Below are 22,528 nucleotides of genomic sequence, written 5' to 3'. Positions count from 1 at the left end.
AGTAGTTGCAGTTGCTGTAGTAGTTGCAGTTGTAGTTGCAGTTGAAGTCGTAGGTGCTGTAGTAGTTGCAGTTGTAGATGTTGCAGTTGCTGTAGTAGTTGCAGTTGTAAATGCTGTTGTAGGTGCTGTAGTAGTTGCAGTTGCTGTAGTACGTGTTGTAGTAGATGTTGCAGTTGCTGTAGTACGTGTTGTAGTAGATGTTGCAGTTGTTGTAGTACGTGTTGTAGTAGATGTTGCAGTTGCTGTAGTACGTGTTGTAGTAGATGTTGCAGTTGTTGTAGTACGTGTTGTAGTAGATGTTGCAGTTGCTGTAGTACGTGTTGTAGTAGATGTTGCAGTTGCTGTAGTACGTGTTGTAGTAGATGCTGCAGTTGCTGTAGTAGTTGCAGGTAAAGTCGCTGCAGTTTGCTATAGCTGTGGTCAAGCTTCCTCTCTGAGTACATTGTCCAGTCAGTCAGTCTGATCCATCAGGTGGACAGATCTGTCCATGGGGACCAACACAACCCCCCCCCCCCCACAAACACACTGGCAGCGCACTCTGGGGTCCTCTGGGCTGCGTTAACACCCCGCACTGCTGCTGCACCAGCGTCCAGTGACACAGACAGTCAGTGGGGTCTCGGGGGGTCTCTATTTGAAGAGTTTATGTTTGTGGGGCTCCCGTCCTGGCCCTGGTCCTGTGGGGTTCACAGGGGTCCAGAGCCTGGCAGGGTCGTCCAGCTGTGGTTCAGTCACTGGGAGGACTGGGGGGAGAGAACTCGGTCCATGGAGGTAGCCCTGGTCAGTCGGTTAAGGTAGTGCTGCCTCTGTTGTAGAGTGTGTGTCCGTCTCTGTGTGTAGGGGTGTGTGTGTGTGAGTGTGTGTGTGTGAAGTGGCAGGTGACGGTACGTTTTCCTTTTTGTTTCGGCCGGTTGTCCAGTAGCACAGGCCCGGGGATGGGCCAGGCCGAGGTGGGGGGGGCTGGGCTGTCAGGGTCGCGACCCCACGCCGAACCCTGACCCCGTGCCATCGGGGGCTACAGAGCATGCTGGGAGAGAGGAGGAGGAGGAGGAAGAGGAGGAGGCTGGACAGGACTGAGCAGCAGAGTGCAGAGCCTGTGTGTGTGTCCTTTCTCTCTAATCCAATTCTCTCTCCTTTCTCCCTCCTTTTCGGGCCCCTCTATGTCTCTCATCTCTGTCCCTCTCCCTCTGTCCCTCCCTTCGCTTCCCCTCTCCTCCCACCTGTCCCCCTCCCCCAAAAATGTCCTTCCCCCTCTCTCCCTCTCTTGTCCCTCTCCATCCCTCCCTCTCTCCTCGCCCCGCTCAGATCGCAGTGTCCCACAGCACGGCCTGCTGTCTCTGGCAGGGCGGGGTGCCGGTCTTGCGCGGCTCGGGGGTCCGTCTCCAGCTGGGCAGGATGGGCATGCTGTCCTGCTTGCAGAGGCTCCTCTCAGGGCGCCGGTGGGCCTTGATTTCCTTGCAGAGGCAGCGCTTCCTCTCGATCACCTCCAGGAGCTTGCCGTCGCGGGGGGGCGGGGCCTGGGTGCCAGGGGGTCCGGGGGCAGGGGAGCCAGTGCCCCCAGGGGAGGGCAGGTGGCACTGTGCCAAGTGGGGCAGAGCGTGGGGGTGCAGGGGAAGGCCCTGGTACAGGAGCTGGGCATGGTGGTGCGCCTGGCTGGACAGCTGCTGTTGAGATTGTTGCTGTTGTTGTGACTGTGGAGGCGGCTGCCCCAGGGACGTGGCGCCCCCGCTGGCGGGTGTCTGGCACTGTGGGGACTGAGAGAGGGGCTGGAGCTGCTGGGAGAGGGAGAGGGAGAGAGAGGGAGGGAAGGAGGGAGAGGGAAAGAGAGGAGGGGGGAAGAAAGGGAATGAGGAGAGAGAAAGAAAGAGAGAGAGGGGAGATAGAAGGAGAGAGAAGAGGGGGGAAGAAAGGGAGAGAAAGAGAGGGAGAGAATAGAGGGGGAAGAAAGGGAGAGAGGAGGGAGAGAGAGCAAAGAGGGGGGAGAAAGGGAGAGAGGAGAGAGTGACAGAGAGTGAGTGAGAGACGAGGGGGGGAGAAAGGGAGAGGAGGGAGGGAAGGGGAGAGTGAGAGAAAGAGGGAGAGAGAGAGAGAAGAGGAGGGAGAAAGGGAATGAGGATAGATAGAAAGATGAGGGGTGAAGAAAATGAGAGAGGAGAGAGAGAGAATAGAGGGGGTAGAAAGGGAGAGAGGAGAGAGAGAGAAGAGAGGGGGAAGAAAGGGAGAGAGTTGTGTGTTGGTTAGCTGTGCGTACTGCGGGACAAAAACAGCTGAGCTGGCTGTGCCTGCAGTGCTGAGGGATGCCACTAGAGGCCACCACAGCCCCACCACAGACACAGGCAGCTCAGCGTGAGCAGATTCAGTCCTGCAGAGCAAACAGCCAAGCAGCTGATTGGCCGGGCGGGCGGGCGGGGGAGGGCCTGTCACGCCTCGGAGAGCAGCTGCACAACAAACTCACAATGCTGCAGGAAAAAGATAGTTTGATGCACTGAGCTTATCAACCTGATAAGCTGTTTAGTAAAAGATGTGTGTTCAGCGACAGGTGTGTGTATAATGACAGGTGTGTTCAGTGACAGGTGTGTTTTTAATTACAGATGTGTTCAGAGACAGGTGTATTTAGTGACAGATGTGTTCAGTGTTGGGGGAGGTGGTGACAGGTGTGTGTTCAGTTACAGCTTTGTTCAGTGTCTAGTGAAGTGGTGTCAGATGAGGTAGTGACAGGTGTGTATTTAGTGACAGGTGAGGCAGGGACAGATGTGTATTAGGGAGAGAGGTGTGTTCACTGACAGGTGTGTGTTCACTGACAGGTGTGTGTTCACTGACAGGTGAGGCAGGGACAGGTGTGCATTCAGGGAGAGAGGTGTGTTCAATGACAGATGTGTGTGCAGTGACAGGTTGTGTTCAGTGACAGGTATGCATTCAGGGACAGGTGTGTTCAGTGACTCACCTGGCTCAGTCCATCTCTGGGGAGGCTGCACTGTCTCTGCACGTTCAGGGCTCCCTGCCTCACCCCTGAGGTCGAGGCCGAGCGCCCCAACCTCCCCAGCTCTGTGGAGAGAAACACACACACACACATCACACACACACACACAGACAAAGACACACACAACACACACACAGCTTGTTAGCCACGTGATATTACAGGTAGGTTTCTAAGATATTTAGATTAAGAAGTAATGTAATTACAGTGTTAGTACAGTCAGAGACACTGTAATTAGTGTTAGTACAGTTGAATGCAATATAATTACAGTATTAGTACAGTCAGACTCAATGTAATTACAGTGTTAGTACAGTTGGACACAATGTAATTACAGTGTTAGTACAGTCTTGTAACATTGCTATAGTAGTGTTGCAGTTGCAGTTACTGTACCCTCCATCACAGCCCCTGACAGAACAGTCTGTGTACATTATTATCGCACCATTACTGCAAACGTACTAACGCACGTACTACAATTACCGTATTGTCACTGTATTACCACGTTCTTATTGAATGGAATACATGCTTTGACCTACCCCCGTTGCGGTGGCATGCTGGGAAGGTCTGACAGGGAAGGGGCAGCCCTGACCGCCCCCCTGCCCTGCCTGGCCCACCCTCCAGCGCCCCCCCGGTGCGGACCGGAATCCCGGACTGCCTGGAGGCCCGGTCCTCCTGCCGGGTCAGCGTGTCGGTGCTGCCATTCCACCCTCTGGCGTCCTCTAGTGGCTCTGAGAGGAACAGCGGGAGACACACCAGAGACAGTATTACTTCAGGAACAGTTTTTTTCTTTGCTACTTTCTGTCTTGTTTTACCTCTCCCTCTCCTCTTCCTCCTCTCCCTCTCCTCTTCCCCCTCTCCCTCTCCTTCTCTCTCTCCACTCCCTTCCCCCTCTCTTACTCTCCTTCTCCCTCTCAACTCCCTTCAACCCTCTCCCTCTCTTCTACCCTCTCCTCCTCTCCTCTTCCCCCTCCCCCTCCTCTCCCCTGTTCTTCTCCTCTTCCCCTCTCTTCCTTCTCTCGCTCTATTCTTCCCACTCTCCTCCCTCCTCCCCCGCCCCCACACTCACTCTCGGCCGTCTCCCGGCTGCCGTGACTGAAGGACATCTTCCGGTGGGGGGGCGGCGGCCAGTACAGCTCCTCCCCCGGCGCCTCCCCTTGTGTGTAGCTGTGTGTGTGGCCCTGCCTGTTCCCCCCCATGCCCCCCCCCGCACGGTGGCTGCAGTAGGCGGGGGGCCGCTTGAGTGCGGCGGAGGGGTAGGTCCAGAGCATGGGGCTGCAGCTCTCGGGAAGGCTGGTGTGCTGGGCCTGGTACAGGGGCAAGGGATGGGTGGGGGGGTGGGGGGTCTGGCTGCGGTAGGGGAGGGGCCGAGAGGAGGAGGCGGAGGAGGAGCAGGTGGTCGGGGGGAGGACGCCCAGTGGCTGCGGGGCCGAGGCAGGGGCTGACGCGTTGGTGGCGGCGGCGGGATTTGACGTGGCGGTGGTAGTGGTGGCTGTGGTTCCGGCAGCAGCAGCCGTCGGGTTGGGGGGCTGAGAGGAGGAAGTGGAGGTGGAGGTGGAGGGTGGAGGGAGATGGGAATCCCTGTCCCTGTCCCGGTCTTTGTCCCGGTCCCTGTCCCGGTCTCTCTCTCGTTTCTCGGACCTGAGGAAGCCCAGCTTGTCCCTCTGTCCAGACAGGGGCAGCTGTGAGGAAGCCTGGGGCCCCAGTTTCATGCTGTGGGATGTGGGCAGCTCCTTCTCGGACTTGCGGTGGTGGCTGAGGTGGGGGTGGTGCGAGTGGCTGTGCTGGTGGTGGTGGTGGTGGTGGTGGTGGTAGTGGGCGTACTGGGAGGACTGGGAGGAGGGCGGCAGGGGGGTGGAGTGGCTACGGGCCCGGAGACCCGGGGTGGGGCCCAGAGATGGCTGATCCTTGCCCTCCGAGGAGGCAGGGGCCGGCTTCTCCCTGAGCTCTGACCCCGCCTGGGCCGCCTCCTTCGGCACGGACGCCAGCTGCAGCACGGGCAGCTTGGAGGATGAGGAGGAAGAGGAGCCTGTGTGAGTCTGCGTGCTGACCGTGCCCAGCTTGCCGGAGGGGGCACCGGCGGCGGAGGAGGCAGTGGGGGGCTTGTGGAGGGCGGTCACACCGCTGGAGGCTGCGGCCGGCTGGGGGAAGGCCAGGAGCGGTGGCCGGTGCTGCAGCAGGTTGGGGAAGGGGGCCGGGATCTTGTCTCCGGGGAGCTTGGCGAAGAGGAATAGACCGGAGGAGGGGGCCCGGGAGGCGGCGGTGCCGGATGCCGAAGCTGGGGAGGGGGCGGCAGAGTGGGAGGAGCCATGGGGTTTGGAGAGGGAGGACGAGGACGAGGGCAGAGGGGAGGAGTGGGAGATGGTGACGGAGGCTTTGGGTTTGGAGGAGGAGGAGGAGGAAGAGGCGGTAGCTGGGAGGAGGCCGGAGGTCTTGGCCGAGAGGGGGTGCATGGCGGCCCGGCTCTGGGCGCCCCCCTCGTCCACCAGGGGGTACTTCATCTCCTCGTAGATGGCCTCACTCTGGTCCGAGTCGGAGTCGGGGGCTGGGGCGGGCGGGGGGTTGCCGGGGGGCGGGGGGGGAGGGTGCTGGGGGGGCGGGGGCGGGTGGTGGTGGTGGTGATGGTGGGGGTGGAGGGGGTGGTGGTGCAGGTGGGAGGGGGCTGGGGAGGGGGCGGAGACGGGAGCGTTGTTGTTGCTGAGCGCCTCCTTGTACACGTCGCCCACCATCTCGATGTACACCGGCTCCTCCTCCTCCCCCTCCCCCCGCTCCTCGTCCTCGTCCTCCTCTTCCCCCCCACCCTCGCCGCCGCTCCCCCCTCCCCCTCCCCGGCCACTGGGGAGGGGGCGGCCGCGGGACAAGGGAGTGGCCCGCGAAGGCAGGGGCCCCTCCTCGAAGGATACAGAGAGCTGCGTGTTGGGGCTGCGCTTGGGCTTAAGAGGAGGGATTTTGCGAGCGGACAGATCGCCCGAGTCAGACTTCTTCAGAGCTGCAGAGAGAGGGAGGGAGAAAGAAACTGTCTTACTGAAGTGGAGATGGAGAAAAGCTGACTGACACACTGACTGACTGACTAACAGACTGACACACTGACTGACTGGCTGACTGACTGACTGACACACTGACATACTGATTGACTGATCAAATTGTGATGAACAGGTTCTGTTAGAAATCACTAGTTATGGTCACCAGTCATAGCCACGACAAGAAAGTGCTAGAATAATTCATAAATAACTGAAACAGTACATATTACAAATTTCATAAATAAACCACCAATAGAGCTATTAATAAATAGTAAATAACAGATATAGTTCGAATTCAACTCAAAGCCGGTCACAACGATCCCAAAACTGTAAGCAGACTTCCTACAGAAAACTACCCTGCCCAGAATGCATCACTCCATCGTGCAGACTTTCGTCATTCTGCACAGAACCTGACCACGTAGCCAATTCATTCTCAGACTTTCCACAGATTGTGGTATGCTCAACCAATGGGATCAGTGGAATTCTGCAGAGCTGCACAGAACTGCGGAAATCTGCGCAACAAGAACGCAACCTCCGTGCAGAATGACTAAATAGTCTGCTTGTCTGCTTAACAAAGTTACAGTTTGAGCTCAAAAAAAATTAGCATATCGTGATATCATATCAGCATCGGCCGGACAGTGGAAAATATCATGATATTGACTTAAGTTCATATCACGCCCCCTATCATAAACTCACCATTCCTCTTGTCCTGACTCTTGGCCGGGGGGGGCGGGGCCTGGGGCAGCTGCGAGGGGGCAGGTGGCGGGGGGGGCGGCTGCGAGGGCGGGGGGGGGGGCTGGTCGCCGGGCGTGGTGCAGGTGGAGGAGGAGGCGGAGGTGGGGGGGCGGGGGTCCCCTGCGGAGCTGAGCCGGGTGCTGGGGTGGCGCTTGGGCTTGGCGGGGGGGCGGCGGGATGCTGCGGCAGCGGCTGCGGCGGCTGCGAAGGATGCCGGGTGGTGGTGGTGATGGGGGGGGTGGTGGTGGTGCTGGTGGGCGGGTGGGGGGGGCTCTCCGTTTTCCATGCTGCTGCCCCCCCCCACCGAGTGGCAGGACTGCGAGCGGGGGGCCATGGCGCTGGCGCAGGGCTGGGGGGCGAGCTCCTGCGAGGCGGGCATCGTCATGAAGCCCATCCTGAAGTGCCGGCGGAAGGAGCTCATGTCCTTGACCTTCGACCCCGCCCCCGCATCCTTACTGCCCGAGCTGCGGAGAGAGAGGGGGAGATGGTCAGAGAGTTAGAGAGAGGGAGAGGCAGAGGGGAAGAGAAAGGGAGGAGCAGAGAGAGAGGGTGAGGGGGCAGGGGTGAGGAGGGAGGGAGAGAGAGAGGGGAGGAGAAAGGGAGAGGAAGAGAGAGGGAGAGAGGGTGAGGGGGCAGAGTGAGAGGTGGAGGGAGTGGGGTGAGAGGGGGTGAGGGAGAGGAAGAGAGAGAGGGAGAGAGGGTGAGGGGGCAGGGCCAGAGGGGGAGGGAGTGGGGGGAGGGGGGAGGGAGAGAGAGAGGCAGGGAGGGAGAAGGGGAGAGATAGAGAGTAAGAGTCAGAGAGAGATGGAGAGGAAGTGAGAGAGAGAGAGGGAGGGGGGGTGCTAGCCCTGTAGACAGAGGGGAGATAATTTATGCGGGGTGCCGTCAGCTGACTCCAGCAGAGTGTGAAGTCATTAATATTCATGAGGTTTCACACAGACACACAGAGACAGTGAGCGACAGTGTGTGAGAGTGAGTGAGTGTGTGTGTGTGTGTGTGTGTGTGTTTGTGTGAGTGTGTGTGTCTGTGTGTGTGTGTGTGTGTGTGTGAGTGAGTGTGCAAGTGTGTGTGTGTGTGTGTTAGTGTGTGTGCGCGAGTGAGTGTGACAGTATGTTTTGATTATTTAGATTTAGTTATGTTATCTTGTTTTGATTCAAAGACAGTGAGATAAAAAAGTGAAAATATATATATATATAAATATACACTCTAAATATATATAAATATAAATGTTAAAAAAAACACTTATAGTAGTGCGTGTGTGGATTGGGGTGGCTATGACTGAGAAAGAGACAGAGAGAGAGAGAAAGAGAGAGAGTTGTGTAACAGCCTGCCGCCCACTGCCTGAGCTAAGCCTCGTTCAAGACTTTCACATACAAACCTTCGACACACAAAATACACTCACACACTCTCTCCAATACACACACATACACTCACCCACACACTCTCTCTCATAAACACACACATACGCACTACACAAGGTACTATTAACTAATATTATTGTTATTATTTGATCACTATCTTTATTGTTTTTCTCGTCAGGCAGTGGAAAGTGTGGCAGTAGGTCTGAGGAGCTCCAGCTCTCTCATTCACAACCTGCTTTATAAACCTCTCTCTCACACACACACTGAATTTCTCTGCTTTTAATGGAGAGGAACAGACTGACACACTGACTGACTCATACACTGACTGACTCACACACTGACTGACTCACACACTGACTGACTCACACACTGACTGATATAGACTGACACAGTGACTCACTGACTGACTGACACACTGACTGACTGACACAGACTGACTGACTGAATTTGTTGATTTCTGACCCCCCATCTCTTTCTCTTTCCCTTTCTCACTATCAGTGCCACCTTCTCTTGTTTCACTTCCTCTCTCTCTCTATCCCCCCCCCCTCTCTCTCTCTCTCTCTCTCTCTCTCTCTCTCTCTCTCTCTCTCTCCTTCAGTGCCAGACAGGCCTTGGCAGGCGTCCCAGCTGTCGCCATGGTGACTGGCCTGTGCAAAGCGCCTTCTCCCCTGATTGCGTGATTGACAGACAGACAGACAGACAGAGTGAGAGAGAGGCAGAGGAAGAGAGAGAGAGACAGACAGACTTGTACTGGCATACACAGACAGAGACAGACAGACTCTTTCGCCACCTCTTCCCAGCCCCTCTCTCTCTCTCTCACACTTATTTCCTCCCTCCCTCTCTCTCTCTCTCCTACCCTCTGCTGAACAGTGTCCTTTGTTGTCATTTTCCAAACACGAACTCCCGTAAAATAAACAAAACACATAATTAATAAAAAAGACAAATACAAATCCAGAGAGAGAGAGAGAGAGAGGCAGAGGGAGGAGGGGGTGGAGGGAAAGAGAAGGCAGAAAAAGGATGAATGAAGTGATGTTTAATCAGTCCGTGGGAGGGAGGGGGATGGATGACAGTGGGGGTGGGAGGATAGGGAGAGGATTTTTTCTAAAATTTCCCATTCTCTCTCTCTATTTCTCTCTCTCTCTGTCCTTCTTTCTGAACGGTGTGGGTGTTTGAATGGCCCAGTGTGGTGGGGGCGGTGTGGGCGGTGGGGTGCCAGCTTTTCACACTCTGTGAGGTAATTCCATACTTTACTACGCTATACTATGCTATACTGTGCTATAGAAGTGTGTGTAGTGCAGTGATAGTATGCGTCAGGGTGAGTGTGTGTGTGTGTGTGTGCGTCAGGGTGAGTATGTGTGTGTGTGTGTGTGTGTGAGTGATAGTGTGTGTCAGGGTGAGTATGTGTGTGTGTGTGTGTGTGTGTGTGTGTGAGTGATAGTGTGTGTCAGGGTGAGTATGTGTGTGTGTGTGTGTGTGTGTGAGTGATAGTGTGTCAGGGTGTGCGTCAGTGCTGTTCCTCTGTGTTGATCCTCTCAGACACAACAGGGCCATCCAGCTTTCCCAATATAGGGCACCTTCCTCTCCTCTCCTCTCCTCTCCTCTCTCTGCCTTTTTCCTTTTTTAATGTATCCTTCCCTGCTCTCTCTCTGTATTCCCAGGAGCTGCCTGCCTTTTTAGAACAGGAGGGAAGAGGGGAAGAAAGAGAGAGAGAGAGAGAGAGAGAGAGAGAGAGAGAGAGAGAGAGAGAGAGAGAGGACAAAGCCAGACACAAACAGAAACAAGACAGGAGAAGAGAGATTTGCTACGATCCAGACTGACAACCTTCCCTTATCTTTTCTCAGTCCTTCTCACCCTCTCTCTTTCTCCCCTCTCTTCCCCCTCTCTCTCTTCCTCCCTCCTTCTCTAGTCTTTCCTCTCCCTCATCTCCACCCCCTTCCCTATTGACCTCTCTCCTTGCCTCCCCCTCCCTCCCCACTCCCTGCTTCCCTCCTTCTCTCTCTCCCTCTCTTTCCTTCTCCATCTCCCTCTCTCCCTCTCCCTCCCTCTTTCGCACCTTTTCTTGGAGTTGTTGTTCTCGGTGTCTCGGTGCCTCCAGTCCAGTCGGCTCTTGCGGTAAAGGAGATTCATATCGCTGTGTCGACCCTCTCCTCCAATCACAGTGCAGTGCAGCCGGCTGCCCCGCCTCTCGATGTCGCGCAGGAAGTTCTCGACCGCCACATCCTGGGCGGGGCCAGAGTTCATCTTACAGGGGCGAGCCAATCAGTCTGGCGGGGGGCGGGGCCAGACCGCCCCCTTTTTTAAGCAACCTATAGAAAGAGAGAGAGAGAAATAACCTATCAGCAGTTTCAGTGTTTCATGTGTTATTATGATTATTTCCACGTAGTGTTTAAGTAACTTACGTGTCTAAACTACACTGTTCTGTACTGTACTACAGTAACCTTTACTACAGTACTGGAGAGAGGTGGTATAGAGAGGGAGAGATAGAGCGGGGTACAGAGGGAGAGAGAGTTTTTTTACAGATGATTACGACAAGATCTGGGCTAAAAATCATCCAAACCCAGCCCATTTAGGCCATCGGCAGATGGCGCCATTATTAGCGACTCTCTCGGAGTTAACAGACGTCTGGCATATAAAAATGTGGCTACAAAGGCTGAAAACCATAAAGAAAGAGAGAGGGAGAGAGGGAGGGAGCAGGGACAGGTGTGTGAGGGAGAGGGAGGAAGTGAGCGGGGCAGAGAAAGAGAGAGGGAGTGGGGTGAGGGGGGAGAGAGAGAGGGAGAGGAAGGGAGAGAGAAGGAGAGAGAGAGGGAGTAAGGGAGAGGGACAGAGATGGAGGGAGAGGGAGAGTGAGACAAGGGGAGGGAGGAAGGGAGGGAGGGAGAAGGATAGGTAGAGAAAGAGGCATACATTGACAGAGACAGAGATGGAGAAATACATTGTGTCTCAGTCTCTCAGGTCTGAACACTGTGGCCTCGACACTGTGTGCCTGTGTGTGTATGCGTGTCTATGTATGTACATGTCTTGTGTGTTTGCGTGTCTATGTATGTGCATGTCTATGTATGGTCTCCTAGCAACACTAGCCTCCTGCCTCTCTGCCTGCCTGCCCCCCCATTCTCTCACAGCAAGAGACAGCTGCAAACAGCTGGATTATCACACGACTCAGATGCTCCCTCTGTGGCGCCGTCTGAACAGATAAAATCGCCAGGAGCTGCAGATACAAACACACTGTCACACTCACACTGACATACTCACACACTGAAACACTCACACACTGACACTCACACTCACTCTGACATACTCACACACTGAAACACACACAACTGACACACTCACACTGACATACTCGCACACTCACACTGACACACACACACACACACACTATACACATACACACACTGTCACACACTAACAATCACACACTGACACACTCACACTAATATACTCACACTGACACGCACACTTACACTAACATACTCACACACAGTGACACACATACACTGACACAGACACACTCACACACATTGACAAGCACATACACACACACAGAGTGGTAGTCATTAATTTTTTAGAGCGCTGGGAACCAAAAATAAACTTTCTTCTCCTTCTCCTGCCATTGCCCCCCCTTCTCTCTATCTCTGCTGAGCAGAGACAACAGGGCCTACTTAAAGCACAGCGATCTGTGTCTCTGGGGGGGGAGGGGCAGTTCTCTCACACACCTCCAATTCCCTCCATCCTCAATAATAATAATAATAATAATAATAATAATAATAATAATAACAACAACAGTGCAGTAGTTGCAGACACATACACAGCATTTATAAATTAAATACCTATCTCCTCTTTCTCTCCATTTCTCTCTATTTTCACCTCTCTCTCCATCTCCATCCCTTTTCTCTCCCTCCCCCCCCTCTCTCTCCCTCTCTCCTTTTCTCTCTCTCTCCCTGCCAGAGCAGTGCAGTGTGCAGTGTGGCTAACTCCATGCCCTCCTCTCCCCTCCCCCTCTCCCCTGCCCTTGTCTCCTGTCTTTTCCAGGAGTCTGCAGATATCAAGGTGAGCTGTTAGACACTCACACTCACACACACACAGAGACACGGGCGCACAGAGTCAGTGTCTGTGTCAGTGTGTCAGTTGTGTCCGTGTGTGTGTAGGTGTAGTGGCTTGCAGGCTGGCAGCACAGTCTGGCAGAGAGAGGGAGAGAGTGAGAGAGGGACGGAGAGAGAGAGAGGGGGAGAGGGAGGGAGGTGAAGTCTCTGCAGTGCTTGGAGAGTGCAGCACAGTCGTGACAATGAAAACTGTTGTTACCTGCGTCTCTGTTTGCTATTTCTCCAACAATGCATCTCACAGCTATAATAACCTGTAGTGTGTTGTGCTGTAGTGTGCTGTGCTGTAGTGTGCTGTGCTGTAGTGTGATGTACTGTGGTGTGCTGTGCTGTGGTGTGCTGTAGTATGCTGTGCTGTAGTGTGCTGTGCTGTAGTGTGCTGTGCTGATGTGTGCAGTGCTGTAGTGTGCTGTGCTGAAATGTGCTGTGCTGTGCTGTAGTGTGCTGTGCTGTAGTGTGCTGTGCTGATGTGTGCTGTGCTGATGTGTGCAGTGCTGTAGTGTGCTGTGCTGCGCTGTAGTGCGCTGTGCTGTAGTGCACTGTGCTGTAGTGCGCTGTGCTGTAGTGTGCTGTACTCGCTGCGCTCGCTGCACTCGCTGGAGTCTGGCTGTCTGGGACACAAAGGCTCATTGCATAACCGTATTAAACCGGCGCAGAAGCAGCTCCCTAATCCTGGCAGACAGTTATTATGTGAGAGGACAGTACAGTAACAGTGTGGTACGGCACAATGAGAGTGTGGTACAGCGCAGACACAGTGTGGTCACTGTGCACTCTCTCCCTCCCTCTCCTCTCTCTCTCTCAGTGCCTCAGCACACACACACTCTGAGTGGTGTCTAATGTCATCAGGTGAGTTTTCCCGGAAAAACTCAGTAAGAAAGATGCAGTAAAATCAGCTGCAGTGATTTGGCAGGAAGTGATCTGACAGGAAATGGGCTCTGTCAGGACCTGTCTGTCTGTCCATCTGTCTAGCCATCCCTCTGCCTGTCAGTCTGTCTGTCCCTCTTCTTGTCAGCCTGTCCATGTTTTCCCTGCTTGACAGACTAGCAGACAGAGGGACAATCCTTGTGCTTGTGCTTGTGTGTCTGTACTGTAATATGCAGGGACTGGTCTGTGTGAGTGAACCTGCACTGAGAAAAAGCCACCTCCTAGTCTCCATTTATACAGTTGAGGTTGCCTCAGATATATGCATGTTAATATATATGTGTGCGTGTGCATCCATTTTCGAAACCACTTATGCTGGTTAGGGTTGCGGGGAAGCCGGAGCCGATCCCAGCAGGCATTGGGCACAAGGCAGGAATACACCCAGGACAGGACGCCAGGCCATCACTTTGCAACACACAAACATACAGCCAATTAACTTAACCAGCATGTCTTTGGACAGTGGGAGGAAACTGGAGTGCCCAGAGGAAATCCACACAGACACAGGGAGAACATGCAAACTCCACACAGACAGGCACCCCGAGCCTGGTCTCAAACCTGGGATCCCTGGAGCTGTGAGGCAGCAGCACTAACCACCATGCCACCGTGTGTGTGTGTGTCCACACAGCAGCCATTTGTCCAGTTCAATAAATACTGTTCATTAAACCCACAGCCTCTCCTTCAGTCCATGTGGGTCTGCTGGACCTGACTCAGAGCACAGAGACCCCCGTCTACACAAAGACACACAATATTGATGCAGCTGAATGAATAACTGAATAACAATGTTCAGATGACTGTGCTGTGCTGTAGTGTGCTGTGTTGTGTGGTTGTGTGTTGTGCTGTGCTGTGTGTTTGTGTGTTGTGTTGTGCTGTGCTGTGCTGTGTGGTTGTGTGTTGTGCTGTGCTGTGTGTTTGTGTGTTGTGTTGTGCTGTGCTGTGCTGTGTGGTTGTGTGTTGTGCTGTGCTGTGTGTTGTGTTGGGTTGTGTGTGTGTGCTGTGCTGTGTGTTGTGTTGTGCTGTGACTGTGTGGTTGTGTGTTGTGCTGTGTGTTTGTGTGTTGTGTTGTGCTGTGCTGTGTGTGTGTTTGTGTGTGTGTTGTGCTGTTGTGTTTGTGTGTGTGTTGTGCTGTGCTGTGTGGTTGTGTGTTGTGTGTGCTGTGTGTCTGTGTGTGTGTGTGTTGTGCGTGCTGTGCTCTGTGGTTGTGTGTTGTGCTGTGCTGTGTGGTGTGTGTGTGTGTGCTGTGTGTGTGTGTGTGTTTGTGTGCTGTGCTGTGCTGTGTGTGTGTGTGTGCTGTGCTGTGCTGTGTGGTTGTGTGTGTGTGCTGTGCTGTGTGTTTGTGTGTGTGTGTGCTGTGCTGCTGTGTGTTGTGTGTTGTGTGTGCGTGCTGTGGTTGTGTGTTGTGCTGAGTGCTGTGCTCTGTGTGTGTGTTGTGCTGTGCTGTGTGTTGTGTGTGTGTTGTGTCTGTGCTGTGCTCTGTGGTTGTGTGTGTGTTGTGTGTGCTGTGCTGTGTGGTTGTGTGTTGTGCTGTGCTGTGCTCGTGTGTGTTGTTTGTGCTGTGCTGTGCTGTGTGGTTGTGTGTGTTGCTGTGCTGTGTGGTTGTGTTTTGTGCTGTGCTGTGCTGGTGTGTGTTGTGCTGTGCTGTCTTTGTGTGTGTGTGTGTGCTGTGCTCTGTGGTTGTGTGTTGTGCTGTGCTGTGTTGTGTGTTGTGTTGTGCTGTGCTGTGTGTGTGTGTGTTGTGTTGTGCTGTGCTGTGTGTTTGTGTGTTGTGTTGTGCTGTGCTCTGTGGTTGTGTGTTGTGCTGTGCTGTGTGTTTGTGTGTTGTGTTGTGCTGTGCTCTGTGGTTGTGTGTTGTGCTGTGCTCTGTGGTTGTGTGTTGTGCTGTGCTGTGTGGTTGTGTGTTGTGCTGTGCTGTGTGTTTGTGTGTTGTGTTGTGCTGTGCTGTGCTGTGTGGTTGTGTGTTGTGTTGTGCTGTGCTGTGTGTTTGTGTGTTGTGATGTGCTGTGCTCTGTGGTTGTGTGTTGTGTTGTGCTGTGTGTTTGTGTGTTGTGTTGTGCTGTGCTCTGTGGTTGTGTGTTGTGCTGTGCTGTGTGTTTGTGTGTTGTGTTGTGCTGTGTGGTTGTGTGTTGTGTTGTGTTGTGCTGTGCTGTGTGTTTGTGTGTTGTGTTGTGCTGTGCTCTGTGGTTGTGTGTTGTGCTGTGCTGTGCTCTGTGGTTGTGTGTTGTGCTGTGTGTTTGTGTGTTGTGTTGTGCTGTGCTGTGTGGTTGTGTGTTGTGCTGTGCTGTGCTGTGTGTTTGTGTGTTGTGTTGTGTTGTGCTGTGTGGTTGTGTGTTGTGTTGTGCTGTGCTCTGTGGTTGTGTGTTGTGCTGTGCTGTGCTGTGTGGTTGTGTGTTGTGCTGTGCTGTGCTGTGTGTTTGTGTGTTGTGTTGTGTTGTGCTGTGTGTTTGTGTGTTGTGCTGTGCTGTGCTCTGTGTTTGTGTGTTGTGTTGTGCTGTGCTCTGTGGTTGTGTGTTGTGCTGTGCTGTGTGTTTGTGTGTTGTGTTGTGCTGTGCTGTGTGTTTGTGTGTTGTGTTGTGCTGTGCTCTGTGGTTGTGTGTTGTGCTGTGCTGTGTGTTTGTGTGTTGTGTTGTGCTGTGCTGTGTGGTTGTGTGTTGTGCTGTGCTGTGCTCTGTGGTTGTGTGTTGTGATGTGCTGTGCTGTGTGGTTGTGTGTTGTGCTGTGTTGTGCTGTGTGTTTGTGTGTTGTGATGTGCTGTGCTCTGTGGTTGTGTGTTGTGCTGTGCTGTGTGTTTGTGTGTTGTGTTGTGCTGTGCTGTGCTGTGTGGTTGTGTGTTGTGCTGTGCTGTGCTGTGTGTTTGTGTGTTGTGTTGTGTTGTGCTGTGTGGTTGTGTGTTGTGCTGTGCTGTGTGTTTGTGTGTTGTGTTGTGTTGTGCTGTGCTCTGTGGTTGTGTGTTGTGCTGTGCTGTGCTGTGTGGTTGTGTGTTGTGCTGTGCTGTGTGTTTGTGTGTTGTGTTGTGTTGTGCTGTGTGTTTGTGTGTTGTGTTGTGCTGTGTGTTTGTGTGTTGTGTTGTGCTGTGCTCTGTGGTTGTGTGTTGTGCTGTGCTGTGTGTTTGTGTGTTGTGCTGTGCTGTGTGTTTGTGTGTTGTGTTGTGCTGTGCTGTGCTCTGTGGTTGTGTGTTGTGCTGTGCTGTGCTGTGTGTTTGTGTGTTGTGTTGTGTTGTGCTGTGTGGTTGTGTGTTGTGCTGTGCTGTGGTGTGCTGTGTGTTTGTGTGTTGTGATGTGCTGTGCTCTGTGGTTGTGTGTTGTGCTGTGCTGTGTGTTTGTGTGTTGTGCTGTGCTGTGCTCTGTGTTTGTGTGTTGTGATGTGCTGTGCTCTGTGGTTGTGTGTTGTGCTGTGCTGTGTGTTTGTGTGTTGTGTTGTGCTGTGCTCTGTGGTTGTGTGTTGTGCTGTGCTGTGTGTTTGTGTGTTGTGTTGTGCTGTGCTGTGTGTTTGTGTGTTGTGTTGTGCTGTGCTCTGTGGTTGTGTGTTGTGCTGTGCTGTGTGTTTGTGTGTTGTGTTGTGCTGTGCTGTGCTGTGTGGTTGTGTGTTGTGCTGTGCTGTGCTGTGTGTTTGTGTGTTGTGTTGTGTTGTGCTGTGTGGTTGTGTGTTGTGTTGTGTTGTGCTGTGCTCTGTGGTTGTGTGTTGTGCTGTGCTGTGCTCTGTGGTTGTGTGTTGTGATGTGCTGTGCTGTGTGGTTGTGTGTTGTGCTGTGTTGTGCTGTGTGTTTGTGTGTTGTGATGTGCTGTGCTCTGTGGTTGTGTGTTGTGCTGTGCTGTGTGTTTGTGTGTTGTGTTGTGCTGTGCTGTGCTGTGTGGTTGTGTGTTGTGCTGTGCTGTGCTGTGTGTTTGTGTGTTGTGTTGTGTTGTGCTGTGTGGTTGTGTGTTGTGTTGTGTTGTGCTGTGCTCTGTGGTTGTGTGTTGTGCTGTGCTGTGCTGTGTGGTTGTGTGTTGTGCTGTGCTGTGTGTTTGTGTGTTGTGTTGTGTTGTGCTGTGTGTTTGTGTGTTGTGTTGTGCTGTGCTGTGTGTTTGTGTGTTGTGTTGTGCTGTGCTCTGTGGTTGTGTGTTGTGCTGTGCTGTGTGTTTGTGTGTTGTGCTGTGCTGTGTGTTTGTGTGTTGTGTTGTGCTGTGCTGTGCTCTGTGGTTGTGTGTTGTGATGTGCTGTGCTGTGCTGTGTGGTTGTGTGTTGTGCTGTGCTGTGCTCTGTGGTTGTGTGTTGTGCTGTGCTGTGCTGTGTGGTTGTGTGTTGTGCTGTGTTGTGCTGTGTGGTTGTGTGTTGTGTTGTGCTGTGCTCTGTGGTTGTGTGTTGTGTTGTGCTGTGTGGTTGTGTGTTGTGCTGTGCTGTGGTGTGCTGTGTGTTTGTGTGTTGTGATGTGCTGTGTGGTTGTGTGTTGTGCTGTGCTGTGCTCTGTGTTTGTGTGTTGTGATGTGCTGTGCTCTGTGGTTGTGTGTTGTGCTGTGCTGTGTGTTTGTGTGTTGTGTTGTGCTGTGCTCTGTGGTTGTGTGTTGTGCTGTGCTGTGTGTTTGTGTGTTGTGCTGTGCTGTGTGGTTGTGTGTTGTGCTGTGTTGTGCTGTGTGTTTGTGTGTTGTGCTGTGCTGTGCTCTGTGGTTGTGTGTTGTGCTGTGCTGTGTGGTTGTGTGTTGTGTTGTGCTGTGTGGTTGTGTGTTGTGCTGTGTTGTGCTGTGTTGTGCTGTGTGTTTGTGTGTTGTGCTGTGTTGTGCTGTGTGTTTGTGTGTTGTGATGTGCTGTGCTGTGTGTTTGTGTGTTGTGTTGTGCTGTGCTCTGTGGTTGTGTGTTGTGCTGTGCTGTGTGTTGTGTTGTGCTGTGCTCTGTGGTTGTGTGTTGTGCTGTGCTCTGTGGTTGTGTGTTGTGCTGTGCTGTGTGTTGTGTTGTGCTGTGCTCTGTGGTTGTGTGTTGTGCTGTGCTGTGTGTTGTGTTGTGCTGTGCTGTGCTCTGTGGTTGTGTGTTGTGCTGTGCTGTGCTCTGTGGTTGTGTGTTGTGCTGTGTGTTGTGTTGTGCTGTGCTGTGCTCTGTGGTTGTGTGTTGTGCTGTGCTGTGTGTTGTGTTGTGCTGTGCTGTGTGTTTGTGTGTTGTGTTGTGCTGTGCTGTGTGTTGTGTTGTGTTGTGCTGTGCTCTGTGGTTGTGTGTTGTGCTGTGCTGTGCTCTGTGGTTGTGTGTTGTGCTGTGCTGTGTGTTTGTGTGTTGTGCTGTGCTGTGTGTTTGTGTGTTGTGTTGTGCTGTGTGGTTGTGTGTTGTGCTGTGCTGTGTGTTTGTGTGTTGTGTTGTGCTGTGCTGTGCTGTGTGTTTGTGTGTTGTGTTGTGTTGTGCTCTGTGGTTGTGTGTTGTGCTGTGCTGTGCTGTGCTGTGCTGTGCTGTGTGTTTGTGTGTTGTGCTGTGTTGTGCTCTGTGGTTGTGTGATGTGCTGTGCTGTGTTGTGCTGTGCTGTGCTGTGTGTTTGTGTGTTGTGCTGTGCTGTGCTGTGTGGTAGTTTGTCGTACTGTGCAGAGAGCAGAGACTGCACCAAATTCCAGTCTATAAAAAGACATATGATAGTTTAATCAACAATATTTATGCAGCTGAATGAATCACTGAATAAAATGTTTCAGGTGACTTTCGCCTACAAATGTGTGCATTTATCTATATATATAGACACACACTCTCTCTCTGACACACACACTGTCTCACACGCACACAGACGCCAGCGCAGCATAAGAGAGACAGAAAGAAAGAAAAAAGAAAGTTGGCTACACCAAGCTTGTACAGTCTCAACTGCAGCCCCAGGTGACAAAGCACTGCGTACAATTCCCAGAAGAAAAGTCTCGCTGGCTACAACTGTGGTAAATATTTACGCTGTGTGTGTGTGTTGTGTGTTTGTGTTGGGTTTGTTTTGAGTCTGAGGGGGGGACACACATACAGGCCATACCTGTGAAGATACGGGCACAGCTGTGTCATTGTGCTGTGCTGTGGTACCATGATTGAGCTGTGCCACCAGTAAACATCACCTCCTCCACTGAGAGAAAAGTGTACTGACCCCCTGTCTACAGCAAAAACACAGTCTACAGTCCAGTCCAGCAGGGTCTCTGGTCCCGAGAGACACGGTCCAGTCCAGCAGGGTCTCAGCCCTGGTCCCGAGAGACACAGTCCAGTCCAGCAGGGTCTCTGGTCCCGAGAGACACAGTCCAGTCCAGCAGGGTCTCAGCCCTGGTCCTGAGAGACACAGTCCAGTCCAGCGGGGTCTCAGCCCTGGTCCTGAGAGACACAGTCCAGTCCAGCAGGGTCTCAGCCCTGGTCCCGAGAGACACAGTCCAGTCCAGCAGGGTCTCTGGTCCCGAGAGACACAGTCCAGTCCAGCAGGGTCTCAGCCCTGGTCCTGAGAGACACAGTGCAGTCCTGGAGCCCCTGCTGTGCATTTAATTGAACCAGTAAATTGCTTAATTAGACGCTTCCAATTGTTTCCTAAGCTCTGAAATCTGTTGGCGGTTTCAATGGCAACCGGGGAAGGAAGTGTGAATCTGCTGCTCTTTTAGGAGCTGAAAACAATGGTAAGGTCTTAATTAAGCAATTAAGTCCAATTAGGGGTTCAATTAAGTAGCTCAGTAGGAAGGAGAAGTCAAAATAAAATAAAATAAAATAAAGTAGCCCAAGACTAGGACGGGGGAAACCTGAAGTACACGCACACGCACACGCACACGCACACGCACACGCACACCCGCAGCCTCACGCAGGCTGCGCAGACTGTTACACCGCAGAGGCGCGCGGCGGTCACGTGCCGGGGGGGGAGCCGCACACGCGCGCGCACGCCCCCACCCCATCTCCTCCTCCTCCTCCTCCTCCTCCCAGACGGACCTTATTTACACTGAGCATCAGGTACACACATCCCTGTCATCATAAGTATCAGCATCAGCATCATGCAGCCTGCACGCACCGGCACTGAGCAACATTGTAACTTTTCATGAGTCAGACAGACTGTCAGACAGGGGGGCAAAGTTCACCCGTGTAATAATAATAATTATTATAATAATAATAAAAACTATAGATATAGACACTGGTCCTTCAGCTGTTTGGAATTATAACTTTTAATGAGACACACTTAGTCAGAGAGACAGACAGGGGGGCAAAGTTCCCCCGTATATTATTATTATTATTATTATTATTATTATTAATAATAATAATAATAATAATAATAATAATAATAATAATAATAATAACTATAGACACTGGTACTAAATCTGTTTGGAAAAAGATAACTTTTAATGAGTCAGACAGACAGTCGGACAGAGAGACACAGGGGGCCAAAGTTCACCCGTATAATAATAATAATAATAATAATAATAATAATAATAATAATCGCTGACTTACCTGTAATTCTTGGCAGGTGAAGAATTTACATCCAAAGAGGAGAAACTGTCTTCAGTCTTTTCAGAACAAATATTGATCGGCCCACAAAAGCCGATTATCTTGTTTTTTTCCAAAAAGAAGACGATAATAATAATAATAATAATAATAATAGTAGTAGTAGTTGTGGTAGTAGTAGTGGTGGTGGTAGTAGTAGTACAACTACGATTGATCAAGTATTTGTAACCGAAAAGGGGAAAACAATATATATTTTAATGCATCTTTCCGGATTTGTCCAGTGAGTCAATGTTTTCGGCTGTGCAGTCACGACCCACCCCTCTCCCCAGCCAGGAATATCGACGATAACGCCGTGTCAGTTCAAAGCACACAGCCCGCCATCCTTATCATAATGATGATAATAATGATGATGATAATAATAATAATGATATATAAACTGCAGGTGAGGGTGCTGCTGCTGTCTGTAGAGACGCTCTTGCTCAGCGGCAGCGCGGTCACACTGTGGCCGTTATTGCGGAGCTGGCAGCGGGGAGACCGTCCTGCCCGCTGCGGCGCCCCGGCTGTCTGCGCGCATCGCCCGGCCGGCCCCGGCTGTTTCCCTCGGCTTGTCCTTTTCTTTTCTATGTGTATTGATGTGGTCGCTGTTTCTCGCTCTCCCGGCCGATGCTTCATTCCCCGGTGAAAGAGACCGCGGCAGTCGCTCGCAGCATCCCCGGTCCCTGCACGGAGCGGGCAGACGAGACGGGGGGCAGAGCCCGGGAGGAGCCGCTCCGGCGGAGGCGCATCGGGCAGATGACCCGGGCGACGCGGCCGGCGGCAGCGGAGGGGGCGCTCAGAGGCGGCGGTGTGAGCGGCTCACGGTGGGGGGGGTCCTGCACGGCCGCTCGGTTTGAATCGCCGGCGCGCGGCTGGGGGGGGTCTCGCGCCGCCGTCTCGAGCGCTCAGACCGCCATTGTCCGCGCGCATCCCCGGGCAGATCCCCACGCGGCGGCTCCTCGGCGCTTATTGATCTCCATCCGTTTCCAGCGCCGCCGCCGTCGCTGTTGTTGTTCTTCGGTTTGATATTCCTCTGCCTGTCCCTACCCTCTCTCTCTCTCTCTCTCTCTCTCTCTCTCTCTCTCTCTCTCTCTCTCTCTCTCTCTCTCTCTCTCTCCCCCTCTCTCGAGTATTTACAGTTTTGCCTGCACTCTGTGGTAAGACGTCAGCAGTGCTGTCAGCGTGCAGCCTTCTACACATACTGAAGAGCCAGACTGCAAGCAGCTACACCTACACACACTGGCACACTGACACAGACACGCACATTGACAGGCACACTGACACACTGACACAGACACGCACATTGACAGGCACACTGACACACTGACACAGACACGCACTGACACACTGCCAGACACACTGACAGTCGCTGACAGACACACTGACTTGACACACTGACAGACACGCACTGACAGTCGCTGACAGACACACTGACACAGACACACACTGACATGCTGACACAGACACGCGCTGACACACTGCCAGTCGCTGACAGACACACTGACTTGACACACTGACAGACGCTCACATCCACACTGACCACTGACTGACACACTGACAGACACGCACTGACAGTCGCTCAGAAACACACTGACCACTGACAGACATGCTGACACACTGACACAGACATGCACTGACAGACACATGGACACTGACAGTCACGGACAGACACACTGACATAGTGACTGACACACTGACAGACACACTGACAGTCACTAACAGACACACTGACAGACACACTGACACTCAAACACACTGACAGTCACTAACAGACACACTGACAGACACACTGACACTCAAACACACTGACAGTCACTGACAGATACACTGACACAGACACACTGACAGTCGCTGACAGACACACTGACACAGACACACACTGACAGACACACTGACATGCTGACACAGACACGTGCTGACACACTGCCAGACACACTGACAGTCGCTGACAGACACACTGACTGACCACTGACAGACATTCTGACACAGACACGCGCTGACACA

The 22,528-nt window shown here is 52.9% G+C and overlaps 1 protein-coding gene across 1 annotated transcript; it reads right to left on the bottom strand.

The window, feature by feature from the left end:
• Nucleotides 1-1,275: 1,275 nt before the first annotated feature.
• Nucleotides 1,276-21,270, bottom strand: nyap1 (neuronal tyrosine phosphorylated phosphoinositide-3-kinase adaptor 1). The gene is made up of 7 exons (XM_066722119.1): nucleotides 20,495-21,270; nucleotides 10,138-10,390; nucleotides 6,685-7,187; nucleotides 4,038-5,957; nucleotides 3,508-3,699; nucleotides 2,942-3,042; nucleotides 1,276-1,772 (listed from the first exon to the last, which is right to left on the bottom strand). The coding sequence occupies exons 2-7, from the start codon at nucleotides 10,323-10,325 to the stop codon at nucleotides 1,299-1,301; spliced, it is 3,378 nt and encodes a 1,125-aa protein (XP_066578216.1). The 5' UTR covers nucleotides 10,326-10,390; nucleotides 20,495-21,270; the 3' UTR covers nucleotides 1,276-1,298.
• Nucleotides 21,271-22,528: the final 1,258 nt, after the last annotated feature.

The sequence above is a fragment of the Amia ocellicauda genome, chromosome 14 (genome assembly GCF_036373705.1).
Source record: "Amia ocellicauda isolate fAmiCal2 chromosome 14, fAmiCal2.hap1, whole genome shotgun sequence".
Classification (NCBI taxonomy): domain Eukaryota; kingdom Metazoa; phylum Chordata; class Actinopteri; order Amiiformes; family Amiidae; genus Amia; species Amia ocellicauda.
Note: the sequence above shows the minus strand (reverse complement) of the source record. Positions and strands in the feature narration are given on the sequence as shown.

Bases quoted from the DNA above. Each gene is read 5' to 3' on its own strand.
- nyap1 (XM_066722119.1), bottom strand. From the start codon at position 10,325: ATGAACTCTGGCCCCGCCCAGGATGTGGCGGTCGAGAACTTCCTGCGC. The intron at 7,188-10,137 runs GTGCGAAAGAGG...CTCTCTCCGCAG, and splicing joins AACAACAACTCCAAGAAAAG to CTCGGGCAGTAAGGATGCGG. The intron at 3,700-4,037 runs GTGAGTGTGGGG...TGTTCCTCTCAG, and splicing joins CAGCCGGGAGACGGCCGAGA to AGCCACTAGAGGACGCCAGA.